Here is a 19,466-nt window from a genome sequence, read left to right on the forward strand (position 1 = left end):
ATAGTCAATGGATGATTAAATTAGTTCATAACTGAGGCACTGAGGCATGCAAAGAACTACAGGAAGAGAAGAGCTACAAAAATCACACATGCTGCAGCTCACTAGATATTATTCTTTCCTGCAGGTTCTGGTAATTTCTCTTTGGCCATTCTGGGACAGAATGCTGCTGCAATTGTCCCCTCACACAGCATCCCCTTCACTACAGATCAGGATCCTTTTGATCTTAGACTCACTTGGGAAAAACAGGCCTGTTAGCAAGAGCCAGGCAGGAAGACATTTCCCAGTTAATGGTTTTCCCATTTTTTCTTAGAAGTCCTGCTAATCAGCCTTTGGCTTTAAGATTTCTCTCCACAGAACTTATTTTTTTTCAATTTAAGGCAGCCATTTCATACTTCCCAGTACCAGTATAACTACACATGTGATAGATGTAATTAAGCCACTTACTGGTGATATAACAACATCCTTTGCAGTTTCCAATTGGTGTTTTTTGGTCTTAAAAAGATAAGAATTTGAACTGTGCTTAGGGATAATTGTACTTCAGAGAACAAAGTTATTTGCTGTAGTTAAGAAATAATGTTTTGACTAGATCTGAAGAGCAGGCCAAACATTTCAAGAGCTTGCATCTCCCTCACAAACAGAGTCTTTGGCAAAAAAAAAGGTGCACTCAAAAGATTTTCAGTTTATGTTTAGAAATTCTGCTGCATTTTTGAAAAATGGGGGGAAGTTTAAGAGTCTCAAATATGATCATATTCTTGGAACAAATTGTTCATGGATTCTCTTCAGGTTTGAGGGAATACCTTCACCTATGTGAAGGAGACACTTAAATAATGGTGACTGAAAACCCAGTTTGCAGTGTATCAGTGCTCTCAGCAAATTGACTTGCTGCTCTGAGAAGTGCATTAATTGTCTCATTGATTTTAATTGTTTCAGCTGTGGAACAACAGCAAAACATTGATCAAGTACACATGGGAGAAAATCACAGACTGTGAGATCATCGAAGTTGAGCCTCGTACTGGTGTCATAGGTAAAGTTTCTGACTTGCAAGCAGTAATTAAGGAAAGAGACAGTAATTGATTTTATCAATTTATGACAGTCACAGAGCACTATAGTGCCAACTGAAAAATTAGCTGATCTCCAGCCCACTGGAGCCAGCAGGAGACTTAACTTGATTCCAGTAGCTTCATGCTTGAAGCAGGTGGTTTCTTACAACAAAGTGAGACAGGAGCCTGGTGTTTTCTCTTCTAGATGTGAATAAATGCTGTGAATTTGTACTGGCAATTTCTGGGAGCAAACCTGGGGTCATCAGCCGTAACCTGCCATGTCATGTTGAGCTGTGTCCAGAGCCAGTTATGCTGCATATTGAGGCTGCTTTTAAGGTAAGGAGCAGTTCAGTCTTGCAGAAGGATGAGCTGTGTGGCCTGGCCATTGTCCAAATAAAGCTTTTTTGCCTCTCAATGGCTTGAGGAATCTTAAGTGGTTACAAACAGGAGTTATTTTTGCTGTAGTGACTGTTGAGTCAACGTTGATATTCCCATGACACATGGAATTTTTCTGCATTACACAGTGCATTTGCTTTCTGATATTCTCTGTGAAATCAAATGTTAATCCTAGATAATGGCATGTTTCTTAATGAGGCAGTTTTGGCAGAGGTGTCCATTCTGATGTCTGTTTCCTGCTGTCCTAGGGTCCATTTCTTTGTATTGGTGTTCCATCACTCCGGTTTGGTTTGACTAAGCAGGGTGAGACTGTGTCAAGAACCTTTGAGATAAAGAATCTCTCTCAGGTGCCAGCACAGTGGAGGATGCAAGAAAGCCAAGTTTTTCTAGCTCAAAGGAATGAAGAGGTAAGTCAGTGCTACAGCTGACTGTAGTCCTTCCTTAGCTATTTTATTTCTTCTGCTTAGGAGTTGTATTATTCATTCCAGCTATCAGAAGTTCTAATTGTTGTAACTTCTTACAAAACTAGTCCAGCACAATTTCATAAGTGCATGAGTGCTTTTGAGATTGAATGCCTCTTTACAATTTTTCTCCATTTCCCTTTATTACAAATCCCCTGCCAGCCTGATCCAAAGAGACACAGAGTATTTCCTGAATGACAATTATTTCAGCTGCTACTGCTACAAGTAAGAGTTCAAGGCTTTAGTTAGAGCTGAGACTGCTGAACACTCCTCCCACACACCCACATCAGCATCTTGGACAAGAATCTGAGCCCTCACTCCTCGCTGATGCTCTTCCTGAGTCCACTCTCCCAACCCTCCTTCCTCACCCTTCTGTCCAAGAACCTTTCCCCCTCGTGGCACCTTGCTGCTGCCTGGGAGCAGGCGCTGCTGCTGAGGCTGATTGCTTCTCCTTCATGTTCCCTGTCAGTCCATGCACAGCTGACCCTGCTGTGCCCTTGGCTCTGACTGCAGCAAAGCCCTGCCTCCTTGTGTAGCCAGGCTTTCACAAAGCTGCCACTGTGCTTCCTGACATCAACCCAGGTGGGACTCGAGGGGCAGAGAGAAGGAGACATCTGAGGAAAAATTGGACACTTGGAAACCCTAATTAGATTGTGTGGCTTCAACATTTTATCCTTGCTTTGCACGTGTCAAAAAAATTTCTGTTCCCTCTCTCCTCTCCCAGGTATCCACGTTCACCATCCAGCCATCAGCTGGAGAAATTCCTCCTTTGGGTCTGTGCACAGTTTCAGTTCACTTCACATCACTGCAGTGCCAGCGTCTCCAGACAGTGCTGGAACTGGAGGTGGAAAATGGAGAAGGAAGGTAAGGAGCAAAAGCAGCATTGTTTTGGTTTGTCCTGAGGTTCACATCTGGTTTTCACTTCAGGTAGTTTTCTCTCCTACAACAAAAATATGAACTCACAGTGGGGTTGTGTAACCTATCAATGAACTATCAAATTTCTAATATTGCTAAATAAACATAAACATCATTCTTCCCAGCATGCTGTTTTATGTCTAGCACGTTTCATTAACAATAACAATAGACCATCTGTGTGTTTATTTCCAGTCATCTTCCTGTTTTTGTTGAAGTTCAGACCCCCCAAGTGTGCCTGATATCTAGTCATCTAGTATTCAATGAAATTTATACTGGAGTTCCTGTCAAAGCAACCAATAAACTTTTTAACCAGACACTGCTGCCAGCAAAGTACTTATGGGGAAAGGTAAATGCTCTTCTAATGAGTGAAGAATACAGCAGGGATGGAAGTTGCAATTTCTGTAGGAAATACAAATAATGACTGTTCTTAAAAGCTTTTCTGATGTATCTTTTGAGTAGTCATTGCTGTTTTATTGGCTTGGGAGCAGAACTTCAGCTTTAGACCAATTTCTATTAAAAGATTAATTATTAGTTTATGTCATGTTCTTACTGTCTGTGGATCCTTGGGAAAATGGATGAGCAGATGTGAGGGGTCATAGGATGTAAAGCTACCAGGGTATTAAACAAAGTACCATAGCAGTTTAGGGTTTGCACTTAATTTGGTAAAACAAAGAAATTTTGGTGCTCTTGAATTGAATCTGAATTCTGAATTGTGTCTGAATTCACATTCTGGCTGGGATTCACCTTACAGAGAGGAGCCCCAAATTTAGTGTCAGTATTTAAGCTGTGTCTGAACTCTCTTTTCAGTCAATGGAAATTTGTCAGTGCCTTGGTCATTCAGATCTGGCATCCATCACATCTGACATCCAGGATTCTGCTCAATTGCCTACATAAAAGCACTCAGTGCCACTCCAGATGCCCTCAGGTGCCCAAGGGATCCTACCAGAGCATGTACATGGTATAGGATCTACAGGAAAACACTTTGGAGCATCTGCAGCCTGGGAGGAATATGTAGGGCATTTTTCCTGATGTGTGAACAAATGAGTGGAAGCCCTGGGTGCATTCCATGCTGGTCACTTAGGGAAGGTGCCAACACCAGAATTGTGTCTCCCTCACCTCTGTAGTGGACAGAGGTGGGCACATCTGGGATCCTGCTCTGATATCAAATAGATTGGCTTCCCCCTGGAAAGGCCTGAGACTGTGAGAGGGATGGGAGTGGCTCTGCTCCCAGCCCAGCAGCCTCAGCTGGGCACCTGAAGTTACTTGGAATGAATGTAGGCATGAGGATCTCATCTCCCATGGGGAATTGTAAAGCCGGTCTTGACATACTGTAGGTGTTGCTGCCTGAAAGTGTCCTAATCCTGAGAATAGCTTGGTGTTTTTAGAAGAGACAGTGTGAGGGAATCAGCATGAGCTGAGTGTCCTTTCTGTTTGGCAGCCCATTGGAAGCCAGGCAGCCTCCTGCTCCATCGTGGTGTCCCCTGCCAGTGGCACCTTAGGGCCAAATGAAGAGAGGGAATTCTGCATAGAGCTGTCAGCTAACACTGTGGTAAGTTTGCAAACTGATGCACTTCTATAAAAACAGCAACACTGGCTTTTTCATCTCACCCCCATCTGGCAAAAGGAAGGAATTCTGTGTACAAAACCACGTGCTCTTTTTCCCATAAAATATCTCTGAAGTGGCTTTGCTTTAGAGGTCCCACAGTTGAAGGCAAGAATTAAAGAAGTGTACATGGTGTGCAATTTCTTCCCTGTTTCTTTATATCTCAGCTGTTCCTGTTTTCTTCCTTTCTTGAAGTCCTGTACAATTGCTCTTAATGCTTATCACTCTTCTTGGAGCATACAGATCCTCACTTTGGAATATCTGGAATGATATGGAGCAGAGTGGCATATACAGTGTATATTTGGTTTTCTGAATGCAGTTAGGCTCATAACATTTTGATATTTGAAAACTTAAAAGGGGCTGATGGGACTGAGAGTCTGCAAAATACAGGAGCAGAAATTCAGAGAAAGACTTTACAAGGGCATTCAAATAGCTGAGCTAAAGCAGCTAAACACAGGATGTTCCTATAGATATGGTGTCTTAGTTCCCATTACAGTCATTGGAGACTTGGGTTTCATTTATTTGCTTAAAAGTAGGTGTTCAGTACTGTCTGAGTTATTATTTAAAATTATGTATCTGTGGCACTTGGGAACATGATTTAGTGGTGGCCTTGGCAGTGCTGGATTAATGTTTGGACTCACTCATCTTAGAAGTCTTTTCAACCTAAATGATTCTATGATTCAATACTTGGAGCGTAGCAATTGAGTCAGAAATCAGTAATGGAGCAATTTTAGGCTCACAGACAGCTGCAGGTACTAAGCTGAGAAAAAACCACAAATTTTTACCTCAGTACTGCTTTCTAAGCAGCTCTGATGCTGCAGAAAATGCACTGAGAACAGTTCAGTAAAACTTCTCACAATTCTATTGTTCTGGGTTCAATCCAGGGAAGTTTACACACTTTTTGAAAATAAATACCCTAAAGAGTATTTTCCTCTGCCTTTCCTCTGTGATACATGCTTCATTCACAAGGAAACTTGATTCTTTGCTTTTCAGGGTGAGCTGAAAGACCTCACACTTTGCTGTAGCATAGAAGACATGGCTGAACCCCTCTTCCTGAGCATTTCTGGAGAAGTGAAGGGACTACATGTCACATACTCAGTACCTTCTGGCAGTGGAATTGACAGGTAATATCTGACTGATTTTTATTTCATTTTTCTGATACATAGAATGATGATTGTATTTTGGAACATGCTCATCTTTATATCTTTTCATATAAGTAAATATGTCTTTAATTTGGGAGACTGGCATGTTATACAGGGTAAAAATCTGACCCCAAATAAATCCTTATAGGGGTAGAAGTGAAAAAATGAAAAGCAGAAAATGCTGATGGCAAAAATCATAGACTGCATGGTCCTTTTACACTGTGCATCACAACCACATGGCATATTGCACATTTTTAAAACACCTGAAATCATCTGTGGCATAAGAAAATAAGACCCATGTCTAAATACTACTGTTGTTTTTTCTGGCAGTGATGAAGGACAAATGCCACAAAGCCCATGTGAGCTTCTTTTGGACTTTGGGTCTGAAGTTGCAGTCAAAGATGTTGTAAAGCATCAGCTGATTCTTACAAATCTCACTGCAATCAGTGCTCCATTCACACTGGAAGCTGAGTATTTTAGTGCCTGTTTGGTGCCTCCAGAACAAGGAGCCTGCCCGTGAGTCTTGCTGTTCTGCCTAATGACTCAAATATTAATTTAGGTCTGATTTAAACCTGAAATCAGATTAATTTTTTTTTTCATACTCTCCAAGCTACCTGGTGAAAAAAAGGGGACCTGTCACAGAGCATGCAGCCAGAAAAGTAAAGTCAGGTATGAAAATATCTCTTCAGTGGACAGAAGGTGAAAGCCAGCTGAATGCCAGCACTAAATGTGCCAGTCAGGCACACCTTCTCATTGCTGGAGTAGCTGGTGAAGTGTAAACTGTTAAATTACTTAATTCCTCTGTTCATTCCTGAGTTTGAAAGCCCACCTTGGATAAGCATTAAGTCAATCTTTCTCTTCCCCTTCTGCTTTTTTCTCCTTTCTCCTCCCTTTCTTTCTCTCTCTTCTTCATCTTTTTCTTGCAAACAGCAGTATGAAACAAAGTTGGTGATTCTGGTGACAGTTCCCTCCCAGCACATGGGATGGATGACATGCAGAACGTTTGGCTCTTTCTCTCCCACACAGTTTTCCAGTACCAGTGCAGCAAGTTTTTCTCCCTCAAACCCTTTACCATACCTTCCCCACTGTGGAAAGCTACAGCACAGCCCATCTGTCATTTCTGATGTGTTGTACTGAAAAATGATAATATTTACAGCCACATGAGACTGAGGGAGGGAGGAAATGGGAGCAAAAAGCTGTGAAGTGTGGATGTGTTTTCTGTATCCAAAATAAAACTTGCACATATTGGTACCTTGCCATAGAGTTTGGTATCTGTTCCACAGACAGAGCTTTTCAGCTGTTGAATTAGTGCTTAAGATTAGAAAAATGCTGTTCTGACAGATTCCATGCAGGCCTAGGTGACTCAGAATGTGGAAAGGCTTTGCTCTTTGTAATTAATTCTTTGCATGGGAGAGCACACAGAGGTAAACAGGCAGCTGCTAGTGGAACAAGAAACAGTCAACACAAATCCCAGCCTATTTTACTCAGTTCTTTTCAAGTAACCAGTTAGTGCCTTGCATATCCCAAAGAGTTCTGGATCAGGTTGTTGGAAGGGTTGTCCTGCTGTAAAATATTCTGGGCAAGCACTAAGTCTAAACAACAGAGTAAGACCCACTGCAGAAGGGAACTTGGGTAAAGTGGTATAAATGTGAGCTGAGCAAATAATCCCAGGGTTTCTAAGTCAGTGAGGTTAAGCTGATTAAAGGCAACTAAAACCATGGTCCTGTGTATTCTTTGAAAGACTAACTTTGTTCCATTTCCTCAGAATTTATGAAATGCTTCTTTGCTCTGCTCCTTCAGAGTTTGCAGCAGCATTGCTGTCCCACGGGAAGGGAGCAGCTTTTCATATCCAACCTTCCAGAGGAACTCTGGAAGCTTTCCAGCAGCTCACCATAGAAATAGCAGCTTACAACAACATATGGGGAGAGTACCAGGATAACCTTGTCTGTAAGGTAGGTGGGGGTTTGGTTTTACCATGGCAGATTTTACACCAATTGTATTTCCCAGATGCCTTTCTGTTAGAAATACTTTTTCAAGTTTTTTAAGACTTCTGTAAAAATTCAGGATGGATCTTGCTATACCACTACTTCCAATGACATGTAAAGAACAATTGTTTGGTTTTAGGGGGACATGTTTATTCTTTGGGAGGTTTTCATGTGCCTTGAAAATGACTGGAGTAGTTTTGATTTATAACATCTGTTTGGGAGCTGGCCAGTGCACTGCTCTGCTCTACCAATACCATAGATTGTGTTGTGTAGAAAAGCAGCAGGAAAGCTGATAAATGCATGAGGTATTGCATTCTCCTGCTGAGAAGAGTTGTTGTTAGCATATAAATTAGAGGTTGTCAAAGGAAACTAGTCAAAAATATTTGAAAATCCAATCAGTTTGCAAAACATAATCTCATAACACAGAGAACTAAAGTGTTATCTTGATTCTAATAGCAAAAATTCATTTTAATAGGTTGGACACTTACAATGTAAATTAATTCCTATGCAAATGACTGTGAAAGGCTGTCCAATCTTCCTGCAGGTGACAGGACCAAAACCAGAGCCACCCATTGTCAGGTATAGTGCAAAATACTGTCAGACAAATCAGTGAATTAAATACCAATGGGCTGCAGCCAACACACACACCTGTTCCATCTTGTGATATAATGAGAAGGTCAGCAAAGTGTCAGTCAAAGCACAGTATCTGCTTCTAGAACATCAATACGTTTTTCTCTGCCAAGACAATTAGAAAATAATCTGCACTACAAGACTGCTGAAGTCTGCCAGCAGTCTCTGTCCTGGGCTTGCAGCTGCAGAATTTCACCCAGTGCAGCCTCATCTGGCTCTGTGGAGATGGCAGCTGGCACATGGTGGCAATTCTCATCACCCACAGCTCATTTCTCCCTGGCCCTTTACCTGCACCAGGAGAGACACAGCCCTAAGATCAGTAGTGTCAGGGGAAGGTTTAAACCCTCTCATACAACAAATGGTATCTGCACCTTGGGATGAGGGGTAAAGGTTGGTTTTTGGGGAACCCCAGCACTGCACATGGTTACTCTGAAATGTCTGAGACAACTGAAAAAAAACTGGGGAAACAAGAAAAAAGACAGATAAAATAAACCAATGTTGTACTTCACAGTGTAGGCCATGCCTTACCTGAGAGCCACTCCAGTGCAGCCAGATCATTTCCACTTTTAAACAGCTCTGCAGTGATTTCAGACACTTCTGTGCTCTGCATGCACTGACAGCAAGGTTCCCTGTCCAGGTTTGGCACTCAAGTCTCAGGAGGGTCCCCTGTGCTTCGGAGGGTCCAGCTCAACAATCCCACTCCCTTTGGTAAGGATGGCTTTTGTACAGCAAACATTAATGCTTTCATTGTGTTCCTTATAGAAATAAAAGTAGAAGGACCCATTAACCTGTTAATTGACAGGCATACTTGTTCCCTAATGAAGATGTTTTTAGCAAAAAAAAAAAAAAATAGAGAGTGACTCAATGTGTTGCCACTATGCAATTGCACATCCCATCTTGATGTAGCTGGGTTTTGCCTCATTGAAATGGTGGGAATTCCGGATTTTCCATCCTGTTTTTATGAATTTCTTACAACACTAAGCCTGGTCAATCAGATGTGCTTCCTGCTTTTACTGGCATCTTCTGGCTCTTCTGTTTAGTCTTTTTTGCTCTTGAGTGAAATTGTAAGCTTTTCAGAGCAAAGTCAATCACCTTTTTTTATAATTCTGCTAGATCCATTTGCTTAAACAAAATACTCATAATTTATTTTGATTATAGTTTAGGAAAGTGGCCAAACTATAGCAAGCTCTGAAATAATTTTCATTTACAGCAAACATGGGAAACCTAAGAGATACATTTTAATACAAATCCTGTTGCCAGACACAAATTTGTTACTTGATATTCTGGTACCAGCTAAGCCATGAGCCCTCTCACTGCTTGGAAGTAATTGTCCTTTTATCCTTTCCCATTCAGACATCCGCCTGGACTTGGAAGTTTACAACCAAGAGCCAGATGATGAAAAGCTGGTGGACCTGTTGGTGCTCTTTGGAGACCCTTTTCCTCCTGTGGACATGGCTGGAAATGAAGCTGCATCAAGTGGTAGCACCTCAGAGTCAGAGGTGGTGTTAAAGCTGGATCCAGCTGCCATTCCCTGTGGGAGCGTTTATCCAGCTCTGGAAAGCACAGATGAGGTCAGCTCTTAGGAAGTTTCTTATACTGCTGCTGAGATACATGAGGGGATTTTTGGCATGAAGGGTTGAAAACAATAACAGGAGATAGAACTTGTAACTAAGAGATGGATTGTTAAAAGAAATGTCAGCTCCTCTCCCAGTCAAACACACAATATGTGGGTAGGTGGCTTTGGGGATCAACAGTCTGTTTCCAGAGAGAGCTATAAGCAATTAGCTCTCCTTAAAAGTGTTTAAAAAGCTAAAAAAATACTATTTAAAGTACTGTCACTGACAAACTATTGCCATTATTACATGAAAGAATTACAATAACTAAAACTCCTTAATTTGGCTCTGCTTTTCTCGTGGGTGCTTTCTGGTGTCAACATGTGCTGTAGTCAAGGAGCAGAACCTACCCTGAAAATTTCAAATTGCTGCTAATGATATGGAGGCATTTATCCCAGTGCTAAAATTAGATTGGTTCTGTTAGAATAAGGTAACATTATTACACATGAGGTTTGATTATAATGTGGCAATTTAGTGTCTTGAGGGGCTGGGAGTGACAGGGAGAAGGTATCCCCCAGGATATTGTATATTTTTCTGGCAAAAGCTTCACACAAAAGATATTAAGATCACGTTTTCTCTGCTTCAGCTCAGCATGCACAGTTGTTCTGAACACAGCTCTAACCTTTCTTGTGCCCAAATGGAACAGTATTGCCCCAGAGTGCTGCTTTGTGGCCAGAGGTGTCATGATTGGGTAGAACTGGACCCAGGCATACACATTTTCCAAGGCATTCAGGAGCAGTTTCAGGAGAGCTACTCTGTGGATGAGAAAATCAATGTACAGGACACATCCACGTGTCCAACCCTTGTGCCAGAAAGAAACTGGAGCTGGCCATGCTTCCTGAGCAGTTCCCTGTGCACATCACTCACATTCCTCGCTTGCAGTGTAACAGTTTTAACCATTCCCCACCCCTGTGTCTCTGCAGCCTCCAGGTTCTGACAGCAAAGATCTGGAAATCAGCAGTCAGGAGTCTGCAGGAGAGAAAAATATCTCTGTACTCATCCGACCTCATGAGGGAGTGCCTGCAGACAGCCCCTACTCCGTTGCTCCAAGGCAGATTGTAAGCTTTTACATTTTCTTTGGCCTTAGATTTAGCACATTTTCTGCAGGGCAGAGGAGACAGAGAAGGAGAAGGTGGTGGCTTTGAGTTTGGTTTGAGGTAGACTATTAACCAGTGAAAGGAAGGCTTTGGAGATGATCATGAGAGGAGTTTGCAAGGTTGACAGAACGTGTCCTGTCTACATCTGAGCAGTGACCTGATGACTGAAGTGTTAGTTGTACACCAGAGTGACATCTCTGCTCTTCTCACTTGGGCTGGCATGGTGAAATGTGGGAGCCACGTGGAAACATGCAGAGCTGGAAACCAGGCTGCTGGAAAGGGTTGCTCTGTAGATAACTCATGAGATAAACCACTGTAACCCACAGTGCTTCACAAGTGAGTTGTGCAAATACAGGCCACAGTGTCACAATCCCTTAGGAATATCATAAAGACAGCACTAGAAAGATCTAGCTGTGAGTGACAGGGCTGCCCAAAACATCAGTGTGCCAATTTTATTCTTAAATATTTTTTTGCTAAAGGGTTTCAGTTACAAGTTAAAATGAGCTAAAGATTACATAAAAGGAATGCTGACAGAAATGAAGCTGCAGTCAGCTCTGAGATGGCCAAGGCTGAAAAAGGTCAGACAAACAAGTGCCTCACTGTGGAGGCAGCTTTTGTGGGGTGTAGCCAGCAGCAGTACCAGGATTTAACCTGCACAATTCACCTAAAGAAATAATATAATCTAGTCAACCTGTAAATCCCAGAAAATCCACTGCAGCTGGCTAGTGCATGTGATTACATTCCCTGCTGTCATGTAAAATTAAAAAATAGCCAAGACTAAACTGAACTGTAAAATACTCTTAGTTCACACTTGTAACTCTTCAAAAAATGTTTCATATATGTAAGTTGTGGAATAATCACCTGAGGTAGCCAGGGAGTGAGAGTGGGCAGAACTGGGTATTTTTAAAAACAAACAGATGTGTACATGCTTGTGCACTTAGACAGTTGGTCTGTGATCGTGTTTAAACTCTGTTGATGCTAAAAAATGGCCACAGTGATATTTGCAGTTGAAGTAATTGTCACTTTGGCTGTCCCATGTTGGCATTTTCGTGCAAGCCTGAGCCCGTGCCCGGGGGATTGCATGCTGCTTGTGCAACTCCGTTTTGGCAGCTGAGTCCCGAGGTTCTTGTGCAATCCCCGGCGGCTCCGTGCACTGAACGCTCTCTCCCGGCCGCAGGTGCTTCCAGGAGGTGGCAGCAGCGATGTTTTCATCTCCTTCACCCCGCTCGTCATCCCGGACACCGAGGCTGAGCTGTGCTGTGACGCGCTGCTGCTGGGCTTCATGAGCCTGGACAGCAAGGTAAACTGACTGCCACGGCAAGGCCAAAGGGGAGTATAATTTCCCTTCCTGTAATTTATGTACAGGCTGCTGTTACCTGGCCAGTCTGTGTAAACAGTCCTGTTCCTGCTAGCCTGTACATCCTTCCTTAACCAGGGTTGTTCATCTGTTGCATTTCTCTTGGAGCTTGGAAGCATTCTGGGATGGGAATGTCACCATCTTCTTGCATTGTCTGGGGCAGCAGACCCCAGACAAAAGCCCAGGGGTTTGAAATGCTATCACAACATCAGGTTTTATTGCTAACAATAGTTAACAATGGAAGTGAGACTCAGGACTGCTGAGTTCTGTTCCTGGCTCTGCATCCACCTTCCTGTGTGAATTTGGACAGCATATCTCTCCTCTGGGAAACTTCCTCTTCAACAACTGCTGATGTGAGGCTTGATCAGGGTTTTATGAATGGCTCAGTGATTCTCTGACATTAATTGTTGCAAAGGTGCAAGGTAACCTGAATGAATGCTAATAGAATGTTCAATAAAAACAACCCTAATAATCCTTATTCCTGAAGAAAGAACTGTAGAATAATAGAGTCCTGGAATGCTATCAGTTGGAAAGGACCATCTAGCTCCACCCCCCTGCCATGGGCAGCAACGTCTTTAACCAGAAAAAGTTGCTCCACACTCCATCCAGCCTGGCCTTGAATGGTTCCACAGATGGGCATCCACAGATTCTCTGGGGAACCTGTTCCAGGTCCTCACCACCCTCAGAGTGAAGAATTTCTTCCCAACACCTGATCTAAACCTGCCCTGCACCTGTACCACCCACAGCCATTCAGAGTCCAGCTACTGCTCGGCCTCTGCTGTTCCATCATGCCCTACAAACAGGCACTACATTGCCAAGCAGAATCCTGTTTTGGCTGGCAGCCTCTGGGGCTCCAAGCAGCATTTCAGGTTCAGTGCTACCATTTCCCAGAGGATTTGTGTTTCCATCTTGTTGGCAGCTGGCAAGGGGGGTGCCCGGCAAGGTGCGGCGCAGCCACGGCTACGAAGCTCCAGCACTCCGAGTGCACGTGGAGGCTGTCCTGAGACATCCCCTGTAAGTGCCACAGTCACAGCTGCCACCCTCATGGCAGGGGTCAGCCTGGGGCAGGGATGTGACCAGCCCTGCTTCTTTACACTCAGGTTGGACGTGGAGATGGATCACGACAGAGGAATGGTGTTTTATTCAGTGGCGAGTGATCTCCTACCTGCCAAGCCTTTCTTTGGAGTGAGTATTTCCCACACTGATGTATTTGGCTGCTTTGTGTTGCTGTGCTGCTGGGAGAATTCAGAGCTCTGTGCATATGGCTGTGAAAATGCTTCCTAATCACCAGTAGCCTCATTTTCTGTATTGCACATAACAAGATAGGGAAAAAAAAAAACATACAAGCACTTATTAGCCAGGAATAAGAAAATCTGAGCTCAGATAATGCCTATTTTATTCAATTTTTTCTTTCATTGTAGGGGAGTTTGTAAGTAGAAAAATAAGTTCTGATTTTCAGGACATAAAGGTCTAAAAGCAAAATGAGTCACTTCAGTTGTGTGACCCTTGGCATTTGAAAACTTCGACTTTATTATGTTACTTTTATTTTGGTTTTTCACTCAAAAAATGTTGAGTAACACAGGTAGAAAATAGTTGGCTTGCTTTGGGGTAAAATCCTTCAGATCCCTGCTGGTACTCCATGACCAAACAGAGCAACACAGACCTCTCCAGGGAGTTAAAACTGACCAGTTCTGAATCATTTCTCCCGCAGGTTTTGACAGATGCAGTAATTACTCAGAGTTTGAAACTCATGAATTGTACCAAGGTTCGGCTGTACTTCAGGCTCTTTCTGTCTACACCCTCTATGCCCTTCAGCCTCTCCAGCTCAGATCCCAAAAAGAGCACTGAAACATCCCACAGCAAGAAGGAGGAAAGGAAACAGCAACTGCAACATTTACTTTATCCACAGCAAAACATGCTGGTAGGCTCAAAAATAATAATCCTGTGCCAGATTAGAGAGTTTAGTAATTGGTGTGTTAGTGTGGCCCAGAGGAACCACAGAAAAACACAACTGGCATAGAAATCTCCCAGTTTCAGGGGAAATAGTGTTGTATTAGCAAATGCTAATTACTGCCATTTTGCCTTCTACATTGCAGGTGCAGACTTATTTTTTTTTTCTGCAAATAATCTTTTTCTGTTCCTGATGTGCTTTTCCCATCGACTCTGACCTGTTGCAAACTCCTGCAGAAAACCCTGTGGGTTTGCAGTTCACTTAAATCAATAGCTATATATATGTTAGACAAATTAAAAGATTTCCAAGGACTGCAGTCTTCCCTCATTTCCTTAAATTAGATGCAGGCAGTATAAGGAGAGGAAAATTTGATTAGTTTTGGGTGTACAAATTACATTAAAGGAAATGAAGTCCCAGAGTAGAGAATTAGGTAACCTGCAAAGAATGAGTAACTGTTGCATTTTTGAAGTGTGCTGCTCATTTTGCTGTGTTCATTTTGGCATGGAGACACATCTCAATTCTACATGTGGGGGAAGAAGGAGGATTTAGATGTCTAAGACAGCTTTGGGAACGTGGTATTTGTGCCCTCAGGAACTCAAAACCTTTGGCTTGCTAGAGACTGTTTTTCCCCTGTGGTTCAGAGATCAGCTGTTCACCTTTACACTCCATCTCTGTGTACTGGATTCATAGGAAATAGCTGTGGTTTTTTCTTTAATTGTATTGCTGTGTTCCAGTGGGAATTTGGCTGCTGGCATGACACCTTTGGGTTCCAGTGGGAAAATGTGTGCCTGGGCCTTTGTGTATTTTGGATTTCCTGTACACAGTTGTCATCTTATGTGATGGTCATCAGAATTTCTCTTCCCACAGGTGCAAGTGTCATTCCACACAAATCTGGAGTTACTCAGGTATCAGCATTTGCCAGAGACCCAGCTGCTTCCTGGATGCCAAGTGCTCCAGCTGGAGAGTGGAGAGAGAAAGCTGAAGTTTAATCAAAATCTGGTCATTGAGCACAGTAACTGCACTACGCAGGTAAGGTCAGACAGGGTCTCTGGGCCCTGGGAAAGGGCTGTTTCAGCAGCATCTCTGACTTGGATTAGGATTTACTCAGCCTTGAGTTACAGGTTGGGGTCACACCCTGGTGCCCCAGCTCTGCATGGCAGCCTGGGTGACACTCAAAGGGCCACACACCCAACCTCAGGATGACTCTGAGACAGGGGCCAGGGCTGTCTCAGGAACAAGCCATGCCTGAGTCACCAGGCAATGCCTCCTGCAGCAACCAAGGGCTTCTGGAAAGGCTCCTGAGTCCATTGAGCTCCTGCAGTGTGGTCAAAGCCCAGGTGCATGTAAAGACTGATCCCTTCCAGTCAGAAATCTATAACCCCCTTCCCAGCCTGCAGCACCCAGCACCCTGCAGGCCCTTCTGTTTTCTTTTCACCCAGGTATTTCTGAGGCATGACCTGTGTAAGACTGAGCACCATACCTAAGATACAGTCAAGTGAATCATAACCTTGGGCAATCTGCACAAACTGAATGACTCACAGTGGGCCATACACAGTCCTGAGGGACCAGGAGATGCTGTAATGTCTGCAGCTCCACAGAAAACCCTAAAAACAAATGAGAATGTTCACTCTGTGTTACTTCATTAAGACCACAGTGTCTGGTTTGAAAACCTGCCCCAAAAAAGTAACACACAAGCAACAGCTTCATTCACTCAAGGCTGTAGAATGGGATTGACTCTAGTGTGAAAGAACACAGAACAATGATTCTTGATTCAGTGGTTGGGGTTAAGAATGATCCAGCTAGAGCAGGAATTACTAAAACTCTATAAAACTGAGGTGGGTTTTATTCTCTTTTCCCTTTCCCCTGTTTTGTAGCTGGTCCCAGTGACTGCCTACCTCACTGTTCCAGTCCTGGAGCTCTCCTGTGACAGGGTTGATTTCCAGACCTGCTTTGTTGCACAGACCAAGACAGAACATGTCTTCCTGTATAACAGGAGTGGCTGCAGAAGCTACTGGACTGCTTTGCTGGGTATTCTGGTTTTGCAATTGATTTCCTTGTGACAGAGTTTCACTAAGACTGCATGCCCTCACTCAATATAGGGGCAATATGTGATGATCCTGGGTGCAAACGTGGTCTGCTTTTGTTCTCACTGATGTGGGCTTTTTCCTTCCTCTCTTTCCCCTCCCTTTTTTGACATTATTGTACCACTACTGATTTCAGCAGTTACTCCACATCTAACCAAAAGATTGAGTCTCAGCCCTCACAATTCTTGGACATGCTCTGCTCATTTATAAATCAGTCCTGAGGGGCAACAAGAACCAGCAGCTCCTCATGGGTTGTTTGAGCATGAGCCTAATGCTGTTAATAATAGATGTTAATAACAGATTCCAGAGGAAAGAAGATCAGGGCCTTATTATTTCAATGTGGAGACCACTGATCACTGCCCTTGATTAGAAGATGAAAACAGTCTGGGCACATGCACAGAAACCCTCTGACAGTGTGAGACATGATGTGTTAGTTGCTCAGCATTGCCATGAGTGCTCCTTGCTGTACACAGTTAGAGGGTGTTCTATGGCTTTGTTTGACATTTGCCCCTTCCACTGCAGATGAACAGAAAAGCCCTAAAACCATGCAAGTATTTTCCATCTTCCCAACCAAAGGCATTTTGGAGGCACGTGAAGGGGAGGCACCTACCAGAGAGATTCTGCAGATCAGCTTTGCTGCAAGGTACAGTTAACTGTGACTGAAATTGTGCTCTTCACAGAGAGCTGGGCTTGTTCAGCCTGGAGAAGGCTCTGGGGAGTCTCAGAGCCCCTTGCAGTGCCTAAAGGGGCTCCAGGAGAGCTGGAGAGAGACTTGGGACAAAGGCCTGGAGTGATGGGAAAGGGGGAATGACTTCACACTGCCAGAGGGCAGGGTTAGATGAGAAAGAACTTCTGCACTGTGAGGGTGGTGAGGCCCTGGCACAGGCTGCCCAGAGAAGCTGTGGCTGCCCCATCTCTGGAACTGTTTAAGGCCAGGCTGGATGAGGCTTTGAGCAACCTGTTCTAGTGGAAGGTTTTCCTGCAGGGGCTTGGAACAAGATGAGGTTTGCTGTCTTTTCCAACCCAAAACATTTCATGATTATATGATGACCAAAAGACTTTAATTTCTTTGTTCTGATTCGGGAGATGCAAATCATGTAAAAAAAATCGTTTTTCATTACAAAGTATTTTTTGAGGTTATCACATGGTGGCAGCAAGTTAAAATAAGTCTATCCTAGTGATTTCAGTGAGCTCTGAAAACTGCTGACAGGGAAATTTCAAGCAAACTGTAGGTGAGTTATTGCCATAATTCCCATCTCCTTGGAACACAATCCAGTGCTTTCCATCAGTGGAGCCACTGATACTGCAGTGGGATGGAGCCTTGAGCAGCAGCACTAAACTGTCCCTACTTAGAGGAGCATGGTGGTCCAGAAGCCTCCCCAGGGTCCTGACTACCTATATTTTTCTGGAATTCTGCTGAATATGCCTGAAGCACTTCTTTTTATCTGACAAATGCACTAATCAGCATGGCTGAAAATGCCTGGAAATACCAGAAAGCAAAGATGTTTCTGTTTAGCAACCAGCTCATCTGTGGGGCTCCATAGAATGAATTCCCAACACAGCAGAGTGTGGGATCAGTGTGGCAGTAGGAGATAATTATATGCAAGGTGTGAGGTGATTTTAATAATTCACCTCCCCAGTTCCGTGGTCTTTCTGCAGGAGAATTGTTTTATGAGAAGGAAAAAACAAAGACTGACAGAACAGGCATTTGCCTCAGGCCCTTACAACAGCTGGCACTTGGACACAGAGAAATCCTTCACAGGAAGTCTCAGGAGCACTGAGTGGCATTAGCCTTGGGCAAATAATGCTCTTCAACTTAGTGCAAAACTAGAGTTGTTGTAACCTTTTTGATGTTAATTTACAATTTGGACTCCAGTGCCTGCCCCTTGTCTCAAGAGGAGTGACAGAAACTTTTCCCTTCAAACTTTGTCACAGGGAGGAGTTTTCCCATCAAGGCCGTGCAGGTGTTGGCTCCCAGCAGAGCTTCATTTCATTTATTCACCTAAACTAGAATTTACCAAGTAGGATGGTATTCTCATTCCTGCAAAACATGAATCCAATGTCTTCAGGCACAGATCTGAACATCCCTTTCAAACACCATGTACTGTACCCATGGAACACAGCCCTGTGGACTTGGCACTGACATTAGTGACCTGTGCTTGTGACTTGGAGCATTCTTAGGGCACCGTTGTCCCCTTTTCATCTCATCCCTAAACACAGGACTGCATGTAGCTGTAACCTTTTGCTGTGCATTTTAGGAGCAACACTGACTATGAAGCAATTGTGACCATTTCTGGAATGCTGGAAGAGAAGCCTTGCAAGCTGCACCTCAGAGGGAGAGGAGTGCACTGTGGGAAGGTGCATTAAGCAGGACAATGTGGGACAAATGTCAAGGTAACAGGCTGGATGCAGATGTGCCAGCAGCTGAGCCTGTATTTTCATCTACTTCTGTTTTTAGTAGGGACTGGACTTTTAGCAGAATGAAAATTTAGGTTATGAGGAAAGAAATTCTCGTGGTACCTTAACCAGTCATAATCACACTGTGGACTTTTACTTTTATTGCTGTGATAAGCTCAGCTTTAGGCACAGAACAAGGTTTTAAATTGCAAAGCAGCTGTGTAAGTCAGGCCAAAGCCCTCTGCAGAGCCCAGCATACCTTGAATCACAGCTAAAGACTATTCATACCTTAAAGTAGCTTTTGTTTTGCCTCATTTATTTGTTTGACATTAAAATGGACATTGGCACATAATAAAACAAGAATTGATGAGTAGGCCAGCATTTCCCAGGCTCTTTTCTCAGTGCCTTACATGAAAAAGGGAAGAGAGAACTTTCCCTGGTCTCCTTGGAAAATTACCAACCTGTGTGTTTCATCATGCTTGTGCCTTGAGAACATCCCCTTCAGCAACAGAGGGAGGAACCCTTCTTCAATTTCATTCTTTCCCCCCACATGGTTCCCATTTACTCTCACTTCTCTTTAAACTATTTTAGTATTATTTTAGCTAAAGGTCACTGGAGTTCCCACTTCTGAGTTTGTTAAATTTTCCACTTCCACTAAATAAAAGGCTTTTATAAATGGCTCATTATTCCCTCTAAATAATTCAGTTTTTTGGCTCTAAGCGTCTGTGTGATTGCTGGGTGAGACAGGTTTCAGCATGGGATTGTGAAAATATCAGAGAGCTCTAACTCATCATG

At 43.4% G+C, this 19,466-nt stretch overlaps 1 protein-coding gene across 1 annotated transcript in view; it reads left to right on the forward strand.

Moving 5' to 3' along the window:
* The window catches only part of DLEC1 (DLEC1 cilia and flagella associated protein), a 32,979-nt gene extending 13,625 nt beyond the window's left edge, over nucleotides 1-19,354 (forward strand). The window contains 22 exon segments of the mRNA XM_054516000.1: nucleotides 931-1,024; nucleotides 1,246-1,376; nucleotides 1,685-1,843; nucleotides 2,622-2,761; nucleotides 3,005-3,158; nucleotides 4,251-4,361; nucleotides 5,409-5,539; nucleotides 5,888-6,073; nucleotides 6,168-6,226; nucleotides 7,358-7,509; nucleotides 8,018-8,121; nucleotides 8,810-8,880; nucleotides 9,526-9,743; nucleotides 10,709-10,843; nucleotides 12,060-12,182; nucleotides 13,159-13,253; nucleotides 13,340-13,424; nucleotides 13,951-14,160; nucleotides 15,058-15,219; nucleotides 16,065-16,218; nucleotides 16,797-16,917; nucleotides 18,533-19,354. Coding sequence (XP_054371975.1) covers nucleotides 931-1,024; nucleotides 1,246-1,376; nucleotides 1,685-1,843; nucleotides 2,622-2,761; nucleotides 3,005-3,158; nucleotides 4,251-4,361; nucleotides 5,409-5,539; nucleotides 5,888-6,073; nucleotides 6,168-6,226; nucleotides 7,358-7,509; nucleotides 8,018-8,121; nucleotides 8,810-8,880; nucleotides 9,526-9,743; nucleotides 10,709-10,843; nucleotides 12,060-12,182; nucleotides 13,159-13,253; nucleotides 13,340-13,424; nucleotides 13,951-14,160; nucleotides 15,058-15,219; nucleotides 16,065-16,218; nucleotides 16,797-16,917; nucleotides 18,533-18,641 — 2,904 coding nt within the window. The 3' untranslated portion in view covers nucleotides 18,642-19,354.
* The last annotated feature ends 112 nt before the right edge of the window (nucleotides 19,355-19,466 follow it).

This window comes from Molothrus ater, chromosome 1 (assembly GCF_012460135.2).
Source record: "Molothrus ater isolate BHLD 08-10-18 breed brown headed cowbird chromosome 1, BPBGC_Mater_1.1, whole genome shotgun sequence".
NCBI classification, from domain to species: domain Eukaryota; kingdom Metazoa; phylum Chordata; class Aves; order Passeriformes; family Icteridae; genus Molothrus; species Molothrus ater.